This window comes from Homalodisca vitripennis, chromosome 2, assembly GCF_021130785.1.
Source record: "Homalodisca vitripennis isolate AUS2020 chromosome 2, UT_GWSS_2.1, whole genome shotgun sequence".
Lineage (NCBI taxonomy): Eukaryota > Metazoa > Arthropoda > Insecta > Hemiptera > Cicadellidae > Homalodisca > Homalodisca vitripennis.
In genome coordinates this window covers 110621194-110639320 of record NC_060208.1, presented here as the reverse complement: position 1 = coordinate 110639320, position 18127 = coordinate 110621194, and the positions used below count along the sequence as shown (strand labels likewise).

Below are 18127 nucleotides of genomic sequence, written 5' to 3'. Positions count from 1 at the left end.
GATCCAGTCGCGAGTACGTTTACGGCGCAGTGGAAGGCACAATGTGTTCTGTGATGCGCAGAATTGAAATCGATTGTTAGTGTGCAGCACCGGTTTCGTGTTACGTATCGAAGTCAAAATTCTCCAGATGGTAAAGCAATTCGTCTCTGGTTTAATCACCTTCGTGACACAGGAAGTGTGTTGAAATGCCATTCAACTGGACAGCCAAAAAAAGTAATAGATTTGAAACAAGGGGTGCTGTTAATCGTCACAAATGTCGGATATGGGGTTCAGAATGTATATTTCCACTTGTAGACTGATGTTGCACTGTTTATTGTCCACCAGAATATTATTGAGAGAATGTGTTCCTGTGAAATATGTCTTACGTTCAGAGCGTGTTGAGCAAGGAGTTTAGTCACCAACGTATCTTGTTATCCAACTGTTATCCTTGATATCCATTTGTGACATCCACTAACAGGTGGAAGATCCTTCAAGCTATTGACTATTGATGGTTCACACTATTACCCTGAAGATGAAAATAAGAGTAAAGTAAGGATATTGAGAGAGAGGAAACCCTTATGAGTAAAACATCACAATAAAATCAGAATTAACATTTTAAGCGCTTAGTTATCTCGACTCACTCTACAACAAAGCTAGATACATCATTGAACCATGATAACCTACTGTCTAAATTTATTTCCCAAAATTGAACTGAAGCTCGCTTTAATTTCCAGCTTCTACATGGAAACAATTCCAGGATTTTCGTTTAAGGTTAGGAATTTCATCAAACTAAACTTGCTTTATATTACCATAAGATGGTTGACCTATGGTTTTGACCAGATAAGTTTTGCAAATAAAAATAGCTCTATTGGAAAATTGATTTACTTAAAGAATATTTACTTTATCTGTAGAGAGTTTGAAGCCACGCGTATTTTAAAATTTCATCGTTCTACTCTTTAAGAAGTTGAAAAGTATAGTTTCTCCAGTAGTTAAAATTCTTTGTAAACCGTTATGGATGGTTGAACTCCATGAAATTGATTTTGTTTTTTTTTTGTAAGTCATGAGGCGTGTATGTTAAATTTCATCTTTCTTGGACATCAGGAAGTTGGAAATACAGAAATGTAGTTCATCAAGGAGTTGCAACCCAATTTCAACCCAAATGGATGTTCATATTTAAAAAAATTCTTCAGTTTTTCTTTTAAAGTCTCTATTAAAGCCATAAGTCATACGAGTAGCAGTTTTCAACTTGTTGTGATATTGAGAAGTTGCAGAATTAGTGGAAGTTTGTGAGGGTTTTGCCTTTTATATAGAGATTTATTGATAAAAATAAGTATTTGTTTTTAGTTGAAGCTCTAGGACCAAAATCTAGAATACAATAAAATATTTTATTTGTTAAAATATAAACAATGTTGCGAAGATTGTGAAAATGTATAGATATACTTTTTCTCGAAAACCCCCTTTATATAACACAAAAAAATGATGAGATACTTCATGAGCAAAGGTTGAGAAATCCTGATAATTTATAAAATCAAAAGTTGTACGAAATTATCCTAACATGGATTAAAGAGTATAGTTCAGAACAGTTGAAACAGGTAAATAATTATATATTTTTAATTCCAAATACAGTAATAGTTTTTTGAATAATTTTGATCAATCCTCAGTAATGTTGCGATAAGTTTTGATTGTTGTTTTATACTAATGTAAATTCAAGGAAAAGCGATTTTTTTTTTTATTAAAAGTTTAAATCGAAGTAGATTAAAAAAATAGAGACCCGAGTCAAGATCCTTTTCGATGGAAATATCCTCTACAACGCGCTCTTTCTCTAATAATTACCATTTATTTATTTCGTTATTGCTGTTCAATTTATTGTGGATTGTTACCTAATTTCAAGTTATGTTTAATGTTACAGTCACATTTATTTGTAGTTACACTTTTTATTGTTGTTATGCAATCTACCTTTACTATCCTATTTAGTATTGTTAGCTATTTATTACTATTTATCCGAAGTTTATTTATTTTTTTTATTCTTTACAAATTATCCATGGTTGATAAATGTAAGATATCTCAAGTTTTTTTGCATTTTTTTTAGTCTAGTCCTTAGTTTAGATACAATTTTATTGTTTCTCTATATGTGTAATACGTGTTTATGTAAAAATGCATTGCCGGTTGTTAAATAAATAAAAAATTCAAAAAATCTGCTGTTTGCATCGGAATATGCTAAAGTCTCAGGATCTCAATTTTCACAATATTGACAACAAGAATTGTGCAGTCCTTAGGTTTGCGCTTCTTCCGACTGCTTCGAAACCTCAATTTTATATGCTAGAATTTTTAAATTTAAATTCGGCTAGCATGTCACTACATGTGTTTTTTGTGTTTTCTTAACCTTATGTCCTCATGTGTGACATCTGAAGACAAGGATGGATTTCAATCCTAGAAATTCATCGCGTCAAATTGATTAACTTCATATAATGGCAGTATTTAACGCTCATTGGATTCTAAATTGAATTTCAGCACGGCTTTTTAATAATTCCTATTCTAGTTCACTAATAGTTTTGTCCTGACAAGATTTAAAAAAGAAATAAAAATAAATTGATCAGAACCTTTTTAGTTAACAAAGCCGTAGTGTAATTTAAACCTGGAAGAAAACCAATCTGTCTGTTGATTATAACTATAACCTTTACTCAATTACATTGGGCCTAACCTTAAATTCATTTAAAAAAATAAATTACGTAAAACAGATTTTAATATAAATTTGCTGAAGAACGTCAAACCCATTAATTAGACTTTTTAACACATATAATTTAAATTTAATAATGTCAAACGACAAAAATTTTAGAATAACGAGATATAGAACAACAATAAATGCTGTTTTTACTGAAATAATAAATATAAATTCTGGATTCTATTCCAGAATTTATATTTATTATTTCAGTTATTATAAACCCAGAGTTTCATTTTTAAATATAAAATAATAATGAAAATGAAAAAAATTATTTCGGAAATACATGATTATAGTGAAAAGGATACTGACCAAACTATAGAAACTAATATAAACGATAATAATGCAATGTATAAATATTTATTACTTTAGTATTTAGAAGTCCGTGATCATTTTAATATTTGACATGTAAAAAATATTACAAAAATACGTAAAACTTAATAAAAATATGAAAAATTGTATTTTAAGAATTGAGTGTGTCATATTATTATAGAATACAAAAAGTAACCATTTAATAATTAGCAAACGCACTTTCTCAAGATTTACATTCACTGCCTGTTAAAAGAAGTCACTTCTGTCGGTCATTCCCCTATCCATTTTTGTTTGTGACTGTTTAGCCTTATGGATCACACTAATCACTTCCTCCTTATCATCAGAAATATACGTGACTATTTATAGATTCTACCGAATCCAGGTAGATACACTCAATGAAAGCTGTTGCGTCAAATAATACTTCTATTATATTATACATTCGAGGTAAAATTGAAAAAAATACTTCGCATTTCACAAAATGTTGTTAAAACAATTCGGTTTGGTAACATAAGTTATGAATATTTACCTGCAATGAAACCTCCGCTGATTGAGGTCGATCAAAGAGAGTAAAAATCTCGGTCAAAGGACATGGAAATTGTCTGAGATATTTTCCTCCCAAATTTCAAGTATTAAAACTTTGTATATGAGAAGAGCTTAGGTTGTGTACTTGAATTTAATGTCACACTCAACGTCTGGGTGGTTGGTTCTATAGCTATTCTTTCATTGAGAGCTATTCTTCTCGTATAGCTCTCAAGTTAAGGTAATGAATCCACGCTATGGGTAATTCTTGCCATGGTATGTACAAGAACAATCCAGAAAAATCAAGTAACTGATAATTGAAGTATCTTATACAGTATTGTATTTGTGCAGTTAAATTGATCGATGCGGCAGCACTGACTGATATCAGAAGCCAGCGCGATTTAATGCGCGATAATCGTATTATTTATTAAGTAATTTTCTGTTTAATAAACACTGTTAAAGTTAATATTACGTAAATTATTAATATATAATACGTTAGCCTACTTGTTATGACTGTTAGATGCATTATCAGTTTAATTAAGAAAACTGCCGAACTTCAAGTACAGATGTGTACGGGCCAAACAACTGTAACCCAGCTATTACCTGAGTCAACAAGCAGTGGCAGTAAGAAGCAGCAGCAGAGTGGAGGGGCGCTGACGTCCTTGATGTAACAATCGGAAGCTGTGCCTGCACAACAGCGACAACTGTATACCCACAGTGCATGGTGATGATTCTCCTGCTTGCCCAATCGCCCAAATAATTCACTTTTAGTGTGCACCTGGAATTGCTGTGGATACTGTTTCAAAACTCGATATATTGAAACTTCGATATGTTAATGTCGTCATTAATTCATTTGTTCCTTATTAATAATTACTATACTTTATTAGTGTTTATATTGTTCTTGATTGCCGCTTTTTTCTATACGGTCTTTGTTTCTGTTTTGTGTGTTATGTGTAATTTTAATGATACGACCTATTTATTGCTTTCTGTCATTTTTTACATTAAATTATGTTTTCCTCTACACTTATGCCTGGTCTATATTGCCATTATACGTTTAATATTTAGTTTAGTAATTAGTTACAGTTTTATTATCACTAAGAACCCGACAGGGCCTTCACGAAATCGTGTCATTGTCCGTCCGTCCGTCTGTCTTCTGTCTGTCCATGTGTCTGTCCTTCCTCCGTATATGTGATAACTCTTGATATAAAGGTCCCATAGACTAATGGAGAGCTCTATTGATTTTGGGTTAAAAAGCCAAAGGACAGTCTGTCTGTCTATCCATCCATCTCCAAGCGAAAAATATAAAAATTCGATTTTTCACGATTGGTATCTTTAGTCACTACATAATGCATAATATACATTCAAGATACAAGCCTCTTACCGCTTTTCTAAACACTCTGTAAATATATTAATTTTTATGTGGGAAATGCGAACTCCACGGAGGAAGTTTTTTAAGTTTTCGATTTAGAAGTAGTATGTATGGAGTTGACACAATAAGTTTATTGTTACGTTATGTACTGTTTATTATAAAACTGATGAAGGGACCAGATTGCAGATTTAGAAATGTAGTGATACAATTTATGTCCGAAATAATAGTGATACTTTTAGTTTGTTGCTGTAGTATTTTAGAGAATAACTAAAAGGAACTATACATTGATAGATGACGATATAAAAGTAACTTCATGGATAAAGCACGAACCTTACGAAGTGTAAAGCCAGAACAGAACAAGTGAAGACCCATAAAATTTCCCATAAAAATAAGTAACCATATATGTAAATTGGATAAAAGCTATTGTTAAATAATCTTATGTGAAAAAAAAAACAATTTTGATCAATACCAAAAGAATACAGAAATACAAGCAAATAAATGCAGTAGAACACTCCCATATGAAATTAAAATAGACGAAATTAATTGTTAGGAAAGAAATTGAGCTGCTTCAATACGAGAAAGATCAATAGTTTTTTTTGTTTCTGCAATAATGTTCATGGATGGGATCGTAATTTGTGCTGGTTTTTCTAGGGTCTCATAAAGTAAAGGGTTGTTGTGGGCAGAGTGACAGTCACATACAGTGAGGTACAATTCAATATGAATATTATTTCATAAACTATATTAAATTTTACGCATCATTAAATATAAGACTAAAGAGAAGTTTCCGCAAAGTTGGAAATAACCCACGTACCGCTCAAAGAACCATAATTTTGTTCTAAATTTAGGTAGGCCGATTACTATTACGCTGCTATGTGAAAGAAAATTTATTTAGTAGTTTTGGTAATTAGTAAAATACATAAATAAAGGATTACTGCCTATGCTCCTTCTGGAATCCGGAAACTCACAATACTTATTAATAAGTATATATTGACAAAGTGTGAAAAAATTAAATTTCTTATTTTTATTGAACCACTGCAAAAGATCAGGCCCTCTTGTAACGCTTGATCACTCTTAGGCATCACCATCAGGAATAGACAGGTAAAACACATTTCTGCCCCTATAAACTTTAAATACTATAACGGATTGAGTAAGGCCTCATGCTTCAGTAAAAAACACGAGAATACTAAGACGGTAGTGAGACATCACAACTGCACATAGAATCTCTTAGAGTTCCTCAGGGTCGTTCCTTAGGTAATTCCTCATTAAACTAGTGCACTTATTGATCTTACATTATTGTTAAGTTTCCTAATACGCAATTGATTTTCAGCTGCGCTTGACTTACAAGTCCGACCCTATAGCTTCTGCTGTAGATAATATAAAAACATCAGTCCGCATTCTGGTCTGGTAATACGGCCTCAGACTGATTATGAGGAAGTGCATTGTCATGCATGAATATAATGAGGAGGTTGAACAGGCCCTCAGAGACAATGGTTGTACGTGTTAAACCTAGTTCATCAGAAAAGTTCATCAGAACTGCAGATAGAATCTCTTAGAGTTCCTCAGTTAATAAATAGTTGTACGTGTTAAACCTAGAGTTGAGAACTTCGTTGTGGTTATAAATATGGTGGGCTCTTGTGGTAAAAAAGGTGGTGAGCTGTGATTTTGAGCCAGGTGTCTCATACGTTTGTTAGAGTAATGGGCACACTGAGAGGTCTGCTAACATTAGAAGAGAATCTACTTCCAGAAACTACCAAAATCATACCGTTCACACTAAATTTTGTTACTATTTTATTATTACCAATAACCCATGTGTTGAGATTAGAATAAACTAGAAAAAATAGGTCAAAACAAACAACAAGTCATAGAAAAATTAGCTTCTTTTCTTTGTAGGAGAAACATCTTTAACATTGCTAAAACAAGGACATAAAACTCTCCTGATAATAAAATATGAGAAGAAGATGATAAGTAACACAATGGCAAGCAGAGTTATAACAACATCTACTAGTAACAGTTTGTACCACTTAAGATACGCCGAGGCAGGCTTAAGATGAGGAGCTCCAGCATGTCTCAACACGTACTCTACCCAGTACACGACCGTGTCAGCTGGAGACATCGGCTGGTCTCTCACTATACTGGACACTTTCTTGGCGTTCTCCTTGTACCTGCAAGACAACATCCGTTAACAAAATTTTGTAGCATCTAAGATACACTGATACAGGCTTGAGATAAGGAGTTCCTCCATGTCTCAACACGTATCAGCTAAAGACATCGGCTGGTCCCACACTGTAATGGACACTCTGCTGGCGTTTTCATTATACCTGTAAGACAACGTTCATTAATATCCTTGGATATGTAAGAAAGCATCCGTCTATAACTGTTGATACTGTTGATACCTCACTGAAGATACAATGAGGTACGCTACAAGTGAAGAGTCCGTGTATCTTCATGTTTAATCTTGTATTCTGAACCTCACAGATTTTCAGCTTAAATGTTTTGTATGGAGGAAGGATAGGACTTTTTACTATAGAATACGTATTTAAAACAAGACAACTGTACCCTTTCCGCTATGTGGTATTAATTAGTACCTCACATAAAATGTTGAATCGTCTTTATTATTATGGGCACTGGGTCTTTATTATGGGGGATAGAGTTTTCTTTTCGACAGAGAGTGGGGATGCCAAATAAGAATGAATTTAATATCCAAAATCCATATAATTGAAATCAACATATCATTTCCTATATTAATTTTAATATACAAGTTAAAATGTTTATTATGAGTTTAAGAAGGGTTTCACTTACGGTACCTACTTACACAAGTACCTAATCCTTTGACTACTAGCCTAGAAAATGAAAAAGCGAAGAGTTACAGGAATCTCCAACCCTCTTATCTAGAACGTTGCTCAGGTTTGGTCTCTGGTATACAGCGAACACGATCAAGGAAGGCCAGACCTGTTTCCATCCGGGGGGTTGTACAAGAACAAATGAAGGCTCCAGCAACGATTATTGACAATATATATAAGCAGCTTTATAAGTATTAACCTGACAGTAACGGTAACCTGTTAACATTTATCAACCACGTCACTCCTCCAATAATTCAAACCGCTGTGTTATTTCATTATACCTACTAATATATTTACGCTATGACATATTTTTATTTGTAGTATTTATTTAATGTGACTAAGAATGATACATAATCTAAACTAGTAATGCAACTAAAATAAAGTTTTGTAATCATCGTTAAGGTTATTTGTATTTTAAGTTTTGAAACTCTATTTTTATTTATAATCTATTGTGTCTAGCTTGACAATTTAAATTTTAGACATTCCTTTACTTTTTAATACCAAAAATTAGTCTAATTTAATTTTAAATTGAAATATTGTAAGAAAAATTCTAATATTTTTTAATAATTATAGAAAAAGTTAACAATGGTAATACAATATGGATAGTAGTGTAACCACCTTACCTTGGATCATTTATTATTGTTGTTATTGCTTTGTATACAGTTTCCTCTGAGACTTCATTGAGTTCCAACTTGATTCCGACTCCAAGACTTTCGTAGAACTTCAAGTTATATCTGTTAGCAAGTTTGAACATTGTGAGCAATTAATGTGATCACGACTTCATGCATATATTGAAAGTAACGTTACGAATAGCGCTATAATACATTTGAATTGTATTTAATCTAAAATCAGTCTTAAATCATCATCGCAAAGAAGATGTTTAGGTTTTTTTGTATATGTGTAGAAGTGTCTGGTTAGATTTTGAATTGTGGTATATCAGCTCACAAATTATTAATCCACTAAACCACAAATTATACTATAGAGATTTAGAGTACACGTACTCGTTCGTACACATGTCACCCTTTATGTCTGTTCCTATCGTCTATGCCTCCATAGAACTCTCGTGATTTAAGCGTCAGGACACTTCTACCTAATTATGTACAGTAAGTTGTAGATATGTCTTCATAGTCTTGATCAAGTTACTTAACCGGCTAAATGAAATTAAATGTTAATATAATACAACTATTACTTATGCCGTAAAGTAATAATTAGTTTGTGTGGTACTTGTTATAATGTATATTCATTGTTAATATATCTAGATGAATCAATAATGGTGTTGTTTTTGCTATTTTTTGTGAATGTTAGTATTGTTTGTTTTACTTCATTATTGTTGTTTATTAAGTCTTGGACTTCAAAGAGAATGTATCGATCGTTACGATTGGTTTTCTCGCTATTTTGAAAACTAGTGTATTTTTCCTATCGTTTTAACGTTATATGAGTAGGTTATTTAAAATTAAGTCTCCTGTCAGAATCATTTTTGTTGCACATTCTTTATTTTATTAAGTACAAAATCTTCCATCTCTTTCTATGTTGGATGGAAGATAGTAAGAGATGCATCTGTCCCTTCTTTCACAGATAAACAAATTACATTAATTTAATTGGCATCTGAGGCGATGAAAATGGTGTTGAGTCTAGTCAAATAATCTCCTATTTAGTTATAATCAGCAAATATAATAATCCTAGATATCACCCTCCGTTCTAGTCTTGGATTGTGGATTTGATTAAAATAATCAACATGTTCTCAATTTGCTAACCCACCCAATCTAATACTACCATTTGAGTATAATTTTAAATTACCATGACCACGGTTAAAGAAAAACCATGCATATTATATTGGTGAATTAAACTTAACTGCAACACAAGGTTGCCTTATTCTACGCATAATACACAATGAACAGCACAATATTATTCAAAAGCTAAACTGAACAAAGAACCTAACTAAATCCCAACTCAATTATACACATACTGACTGAGATGGAGTTTAAAATCATTGGATACCTACTTAACTTTTGACGGGGAGGAGAAGTATTGTATGTCACATTCCCAGTTATTACTTTTAGATGCTGACACCAATCGCGTACACTCAACGACTTTTGGGAAGTCGATAATTAATCTCAGGAATGTGGAACAGTATTTTGAAGAACTATTTGATCTCAAGTGTACTTTGAAGTATTTTATCACTTGTGTTTTATTTGTGTGTTCATGGATAGTATGTGCATGCTTAACCCCAGGTTTTGTCACATGAAGAATAGAGCAGATCTTGAGATACTGTAGTGTTTCAGGACTATTTTGTAATTGTATCTTAACACTTTAAAAGGTTTACCTTTGCTCACTAAAGAATGGTATGCCAACGACTGGAACTCCTGCATAGAAAGCCTCGTGTTGGCTGAACAGTCCTCCATGAGTCAGGAAGAGAACACAGTTAGGATGACCTGCATGACATAACAGGTTGGTTAAAATGATTTGTCATCAACAAAGAGATAAAATTGGTGTTTTAACTATAATAGTTTTAATAAAATAAGAAATAAAGTTCAAATGAAATAAATTATTCGTAATAAATTTTGGCATTAAAAAATTGTGCCTTTATATTTAATTGTAAAGTCTTCCCAATAATTGACAGTCTAATAATTCACTAATGTATTTATACCACGATATAAATATCATTGCAAAACATATTAGCAAATTTTTAGGCTTTCGCTTTTATTTGGGAGCTGTAGAGATGCAAACGGTTATTGTTCTTATAAATTAAGAGTTGGCTGTAGGGAAAATGATCTTGAGGAATCCCTCATACGAACATTGTCAAATCTCATGCACTTTACGACCTTATTTCTTTCATCCTAGCGTCATTGGATTTGTCTTGTTTTAACGATATGACTAATACATCCAAACACTTTTCTGTTCTTTTTAAGTTTATATTTTTCTAGTATTTCAACGATAAATTTCAAATAATTTTGAGATCTTCTCTGAATAAAAAATACAAATATCGAAGTTAATAAGTCTCCCCCTATTTTACGACTAAAGTGCAAGAAGTTTAAAAGTGTCCTTATAGGGTTACAATTATGGTAACCGCTAGTACCAACGACTGTTAAATATATACTTCTGCTTACTCACCCAACACTGTTGGCTGAGGCACCCATTTCGTGAGCTTCACATTTTCAGGAAGTCCAGGTATATTGTCTAGTTCAATTTTCCACAGGATCTTCTGAGGCAATCTTTTAAATACATTGACGAATGCCTGAATATATTTACTGGGCATAATATGTGCAGGAACAAATGTACCCAAACTGAAGAAAATTACTCCTTCTTTAGCATTGTCAATAAATGTTTTTATGTCCTGAAAACCCACAAATATTTCAATGTAAAATCATTGTTTTAATCAAAATAATATTTACCTTAGTAATAAAGTATATATGACCATTAAAAAATAACTCATTTTAATACGCTTTTTATAAATAAAATATTTTAATATTAATCTAAGTAAATTGACATTTTTGACGTACCTCAGGTAGAGGAGTCATGTGAGTAGTCATATGGGCACCCCCAATTGGGATCATATTGGGAGTGTACGGCCTAGGATATTCTAGGGTTTTTTGTGAATTTATAAGAGTTATTGAGATCTCATTCAGCATTTCTGAGACATGAGGAATGCTGGGATCTTTGTAATATTGTTCCACTAACCTTTGCTGATTGGGAAGGTGTTCAAAATGGTAGTATAAAAAAGTAAGAACTGTTGACACAAAGTTCTGTAGCCTTTCCTTAAAGGACATTCTGTTTGTGAATGGAAAAGAAGCAACTTCTGGAATGTGTGAAATGGATAATGAATTTCCAGCAATCCAATCGACAAGACTCCAGGAAACAAATCCTTGGATATTTATGATGGGAGCTTTAAACTTGTGGCTAAACACAGATAGAGATTCTTGTCCTAATGTAATTTCAAGGAAAATTAGATCGAACTGCTGATCCGACTCAAGCAGCTCTTTTATATTTTCCTTCTTAAGAACGTCCTCGCAAGACAATGTTGACATGTCAAAAAAGTTCTTTACTGAAAATCCATAAAAATGAGTCTCGTCCACCATCTCTTGGAACTGGTCAAACGTCCATGTATCTGTAAAATCGAAATTAAATAATATTAATTATATACGTAAATGCCTTTATTAATCACTATCTGAAAGTATCTGTACTCCGCTATGGTATATTATCGCACAAATTACGTGTGTGGCGATAGCTTTTGGTTTGTTAAGATACAGCAACACTTTTATTTACACCAGCAGGAAGTTTCCGATAGTGAAAAAACACACTAATTTTCATCAAATCTCCTGATAAACAATGTTTTCGTTCCCCCCCCCCCCCGACTACAATACTACTAGGCCGTCAGGGCAGCTTACCACTGGATACACCTTATATAAAATGGCCCATGGGAGAAAATGCCAATTAACTCCTGCCACTTTGAAAGATTGGCCTTGGGAATTATTCATTGTCATAGCGAAGTAACCTGTATTTTGTAGGTAGTTCCAGCTGTTTGTTTGAACGTAGTTGAAAGTAATAGTCAAATGGAATCAATTTCTATGGTTATGGTGCGATATTTTCAAACCCGTTTCTTAGTGAGCACTTAAGAAGTCAGATGAACTTGTGTACAGAGTTCCACTAATACCCGATCTGTGCTTTCAGAGATTTCGTGATGAGTCAGCCAGTGGATTTGGCGTTGATATGGATAGATGTCATTAAATGTATCGCGGTTTATCTTGGATTTGCGTGATTAGATTGCGATGTTTAAAAACCATTTCTTACCGAAACGAGTTAATCACTATCTGAAAGTATCTGTATTGCGCTACTTTGAATATCAACAACGCTCAGAAAAAACCATGAAGAATAGACATGAAACTTGGTATACAGGTTTATCTTATGCCCTAGAAGTGCACCAAGCAAGGATTTTTCTCTTGGCCATTGGGGCTAAGGAACACTGGCCTCTAAAGCTGCGAAACTTCCCTAAGAAGTGTATTGTATCATTGTGTTTTTGTTTATGATTTTTTAACGACTCAGGCTATGGTACATTGTTATAGGCCTATTTTTAACTGGTGGTGGCTAATTATGATCCTAAACAATCTTCAAGGTATTTACAGACTTGTATTTCATTATCTAATTAAGCTATATATAATTTATAAATATACGCCAGGTATAAAGTAATTATTTAATTTACATAAATAATATTTATTGTCCATTTTGAATACCTTTATTGTTTATTATTTATTTAGAGGTTATTGTACACTGATGATGGTTGAATAACAAATTACGTGTATGGCAATAAAAACATTTTTAAAAGGGGTTTAGTTGACTTTTTATTATACTAACATTTGAAGTAAAATAAATTGGAAACACATTATAAAAATGTAATGATATTTATTGACATTATTCATGACTTACTCGTCAATTCTGAGAAGCTGGTAGGCAAATCGGTGTGCGTAAGGTTGGCTATACTGTACGGAGGAGGATAGGCACTGAATACCACAATCTCGTGACCTCTCTGAGCCAATAGACGAAATATGGAATAGTGCAGGATACTATGGCTCTTACTAGGGATTGGCAACACTGCGAGGATCCGGGCACAATGAGCGAGACATCCCAGGCTCATCAAAATCAGCAGTACCTTCATAGTTCACCTCCTACAACAAAATCAAATTATAATAATTTACTTTACCATCATAACCAAATATATTAATATTTGCTTTTAAAGTTGGTAAACTAAAAATTGTATATCAATAATTTTAACAGAGAAAGAAATATTATTGTCAGTGGGCAGGTTACATCGTTCAAGTAAAGTCCAAAGAAACCCTGTACTGATCCTTGATGTGCGTTTCTTAGGGCGTTCTAAGAGGTTCGATAATTACAATGGATTTTCCCTTAAAGAAGTTTATAAATAAACACAATGTTTACAACAAAACTCGTCGGTGTATTTTCTGACGTATTTACTTCAAGTTTACTTCCTTTTTGTAAATAAGTTGTAAGTAAGTAAATAAGATACCATTTTAAAACGCATTTTGTATGTAATAATATCATAGTATTTTTATCATTTATGTTTGAATTTTTAAAGCTACAAGAAATATTAGTATAGTTTAAGGGTACCTATAGAATTTTATTAATTCTCTACCCGTCTGAGCAGTCCATGCTAGTGATCTATTTCCCTGACGATTCTCTAGGTAGGCAGATCACATATTTTTCAATAATTTGGTCCATCCATAAGAAATATTTTAGTATTACTCTCTGCAATTTTTCTTGTTCATATTTAAATATTTCCAATCACTGCAACTGTTGGTACAGGTATTTTTATTTTCAGGAAATCTAAGAGAACTCTCAAGAAATACAACGTAAAGAAGCCTTTAGCATTTGAGTACCCTATTCTCTTCTTTTAATTCACTTTTATAAACATGACCACAAATAAGTACCTGAAGAGCGGTACTCCTTCCAATTCATTTTTGAAACCTCATTTATAAATTCATTCATTACAAGGCGAGTAGGGCTGTTTCCAATATATGTATATTTGCATGTCTATATTAAAATTAAAAAAAAAACACACTGGTGGCAAAATTAGTTGCAGGTTGAGTGATTTTGATATATGTTGAGGGTATAAGGGCTCTAAGGTATAAGTATTTACCTATTGTTTACCTGATGTTAACACTAATACATTTTTTGCAGAGTTAATGCTTTCTAAATGGAATAATAACAAAAGCGAACGAAACCAACGGTTAAATAAAAACCTATTTTTGGACTGTTATTGTTTGTTGTTCATAAGTAAACTCATCCATAAGTTTACTTATGGATGAGTTTGCAACAAGCTACTCGGAGGTGAGGTATTTGGAAAGTTAAGATGATGAGACAAGGCTATTTTAGAGCCGGTTGTGTCCACGTGGTGTTCCGGTCAGTGTCACAACTTAAAACCCATGTCACTATAGTATTGAAATATTTATACATAAGCTCATACTGTACTTATAGTATACATTTATGTTTAGTTTCAAATACATATATGAAAATATCTAAGACACCCACTGTGTGATTACACTCAGACAGGTTTCATATTAGAAACAGTTTCAATTTATACTAGGTTTAACCTTTTTTAAATATATAAATATAAGCTCTATCGGCTACAAATAAAAACATTTGTTTGTGACAGATGTTCTTTCGTTGATATCACTATACTACTAAGAACGTTTTCGTATTGTAATAATAATTGAAAATAATCAAATTCGGGTGTCTATTCTGTTTTACTTGTTACATAATATTATTCATTAAAATAATTAATTAATGGCTAGTAATTATTTATAATTATGTGATAAACTGTTAAGTAACTTTTCTATTGTATTTAGATTTAATAAACTTTATAACCAATTTATTTGACATTTATATTTAATTTCGGATTAGGTTAAGACTTTAAATTCAACATTTCATAAAAATTTCATCTATGAAAGAGGTTCAAAATGAACCATATAGGTAAATCACATTAATAGTATACGTAATTAACAGAGTTGTAGATGCAATTGTATAATATTGTAAAGTCATCCCAACGTTGGACCCACGTGCTTTACACCCAGCACGAGAAATATTGTTAACCGTGGGTAAAACAAAACATATCGTTAAAATAAGCTGGTATTAGTGTAGCTATACTTAAGATATGGGCATTTACCTTAGCTGAAACAAACCGGTAGTGATGTTGAAGTCGCCCAGAGGATGAATGGCGAGTTCAATTGTTGTCCAAAGACCTAAAATTGCTTTCACTGATTCCTCCCCCCACCCCTTTGAGTTCACGTTTAGCAAGTCATTGTTTGCTTCCTTACGTAACAGTTTCGGCTGTGTAAATATATATAAGAATTACACGGAAAACCTGGTAGATTACATGTAGCACTCAAGATTAAGATAATTAATCCACGTCTTCGTTGTCATACTTGGGTGATAACAAAGCATGATGATATTAATATTTACAAGAGTGGAATGTAGTTCAATATTTGATACCTCAATCATTTCCAAATAAATGACTGAGCATATACTTATCACGATGTGGATACTAAATGTGTAACTAATGTGTTATCAAGTTGGTTCACTTAAAGTGTCATCGCTGAGTTCATTGATGGATGGGGAATTTGTGGATTGTCATGAAATCTGTTTCGTGTTTGAAGAACCAATAACATTTTGCTAGCACTCACAGTCCAAATGCCTTAAAACTTTAATCACAACTCATCATTAGCCGTCAGCTCTAGACGAATCTCTTCAGAAAGTTTAACGATCTTTCTAAAAGCATCTTCCCTTCTGCAATTCTAAAACGGGAACAACTGAATAAGGCGGTAACCCTCAGTTTAGAACTGGTTACTTTCGTTGTATTATGTCACAGCCTGTTATATTACAACTCACTTGAAAGCCAGACACAAGCCTCCGAATCACACTAATCACTTCCTCCTTATCATCAGAAATATAAGTGACTATTTATAGATGCTACAGAATCCCGGTAGAAACACTCAATAAACGCTGTTACATTAAATATAATTTTTGTTATTTATAAATTTGAGGTAAAATTTAAAAAAAATAAAAATACTCCGCATTTCTCAAAATATTGTTAAAAATGACGGTTTGGTAACATACGAGATATGAATATTTTACCTGCACTGAAACCTCCGCTGATTGAGGTCGACCGGAGAGTGGAGAGCTCAATAAAATTGTTGTTCCAGCATTTGAAATTGTCTGGAACGTGTTAAGACCTCCCAAACACCAAGTGTTAACACATTGTAAATGAGAGGAGCTAAGGTTGTATACTTGAATTAAATATTACACTCAAGGTCTAGGTGGTTCCGTATAGCTCTCGCGTTAACCCATTAATGCCCAGAACTATTTTTTTCTCAAAATTTGTTTGCATTGTAATATGTTGTTAATTACATAAGTTTAGTCACAAAAATAAGTTTAAATAATTTTTATACTCAATATTTGTTTAATTATAGCATGGGTCAAAAAGATCCCGTGGGCACATGGACATCTAAAACACATAATTTTGAGAAAGCAACATGTTTTATTCAAAATTATAAGTTGTACATACTGATATAGTTTGGACACTGACAAGAGCTTGGTTTAGTACAGTAAGATAACATTACATTATTTTCATGTTTGATTTCTTAGTTTAAAATTAAATACAACACGCAATTTATAGTTGAACTTGAGGGCTGCAAAACAAGTCAGCTGTGGTAGCTAACAAAGCATTTGTCATGAATTGGAGCAGGACACCGCTGACAGAACTTCGTCGTTTTGCTCTTACAAACAGCACAACGGGGACGAGGCTGGTTGGGAACAATCAAGTGATTTTTTGGGTGACTACGTGAAGTTTCACTCACTGAAGTTCGAAGTTTCCTCTGAGGGGATGGTCCAGGAACAGCAGGAGGTGCCCCATATTTTTGAATTAAGCCTTGTACAACTTGTCTTCTGAAACCCAAATTATCCAACTGGAGGCCCTGATTCCTTGATACCATCCGAGAGCATCGTTCATTGCAATGTCAAGTATCCAGAGTAAAATATTGGCATGTACCATTTTTTACTCCTCATTGCAATTCGGTAGTTGGAGACATTGTTGTCCAGCTGATCTACGCCTCCCATGTTACAGTTGTAATTGTGTATCACATCTGGCTGAGAAATGGGGTGAACCCCAGTTACATTTGACATAACAGTGACAACTGAATTGTCATTCCACCGCACTGCAATTACGCTTTCTTCTTCACACACGTAATTGTCAAAGTCATCTCTCTTGCATGTCTTTTTCATTTCCTTGCTCTCAATCAAAGGGCATTTATTTGTTCTGTTGTCACGTACAGTACCTGTAGCTCCAAAATTCAACTTACCGAGGCGAGAAACCAAAGATGCACTGGTGAAAAAGTTGTCAAAGTACAAAGAAAATGTTGTTCCAGAAAACTCACTTTTCAACAGATCCACAAACTACTGATTCACCTAAGCCTAATTCACACTTTCTTTGGTCTCGGCCCTGATAAACATCAAAACTCATACAATAACCTAGTTTTTGAGCAAGAACCCAGGCCTTAAAACCAAATCGTATAGGTTTCCCACGAATGAACTGCTTACACCCGTGCCGACCAAAGTAAGGAATCATAGATTCATCAATTGATAAATTAATTTCCATGGGTGCAAGTTTTATGAACTACTCATTGAGTAATTCAATAAGGGGTCGAAGTTTGGCCATTTCGTTGCCTTCTTGAAGATTGCTATTGTCTGCTACATGAAGAAATCGAAATATTTCTTCAAATCGGTTTCTTCTCATGGATTTTGAAACAAGAATGTTGTGGGAATCATCACTTTCCTCCCAAAACATCCTCCGACGTGGTAATGGTACATAGCCGCTCAAATACA

At 33.2% G+C, this 18127-nt stretch overlaps 1 protein-coding gene across 1 annotated transcript; it reads right to left on the bottom strand.

Moving 5' to 3' along the window:
• Positions 1-6757: 6757 nt before the first annotated feature.
• Positions 6758-15568, bottom strand: LOC124354588 (UDP-glycosyltransferase UGT5-like). Its single transcript, XM_046805158.1, has 7 exons — positions 15414-15568; positions 13160-13398; positions 11239-11843; positions 10850-11072; positions 10062-10170; positions 8362-8472; positions 6758-7060 (listed from the first exon to the last, which is right to left on the bottom strand). Exons 2-7 carry the CDS (start codon positions 13386-13388, stop codon positions 6769-6771), a joined length of 1569 nt encoding a protein of 522 aa, XP_046661114.1. The 5' UTR covers positions 13389-13398; positions 15414-15568; the 3' UTR covers positions 6758-6768.
• Between the last annotated feature and the right edge of the window lie 2559 nt (positions 15569-18127).

Excerpts from the sequence above, each read along its gene's own strand:
- LOC124354588 (XM_046805158.1), bottom strand. The coding sequence starts at position 13,388 with ATGAAGGTACTGCTGATTTTGATGAGCCTGGGATGTCTCGCTCATTGT. Across the intron at positions 11,073-11,238 it reads ACATGACTCCTCTACCTGAG|GACATAAAAACATTTATTGA; the intron begins GTACGTCAAAAA and ends GTGGGTTTTCAG. Across the intron at positions 8,473-10,061 it reads CCATTCTTTAGTGAGCAAAG|ATATAACTTGAAGTTCTACG; the intron begins GTAAACCTTTTA and ends ACTTGCTAACAG.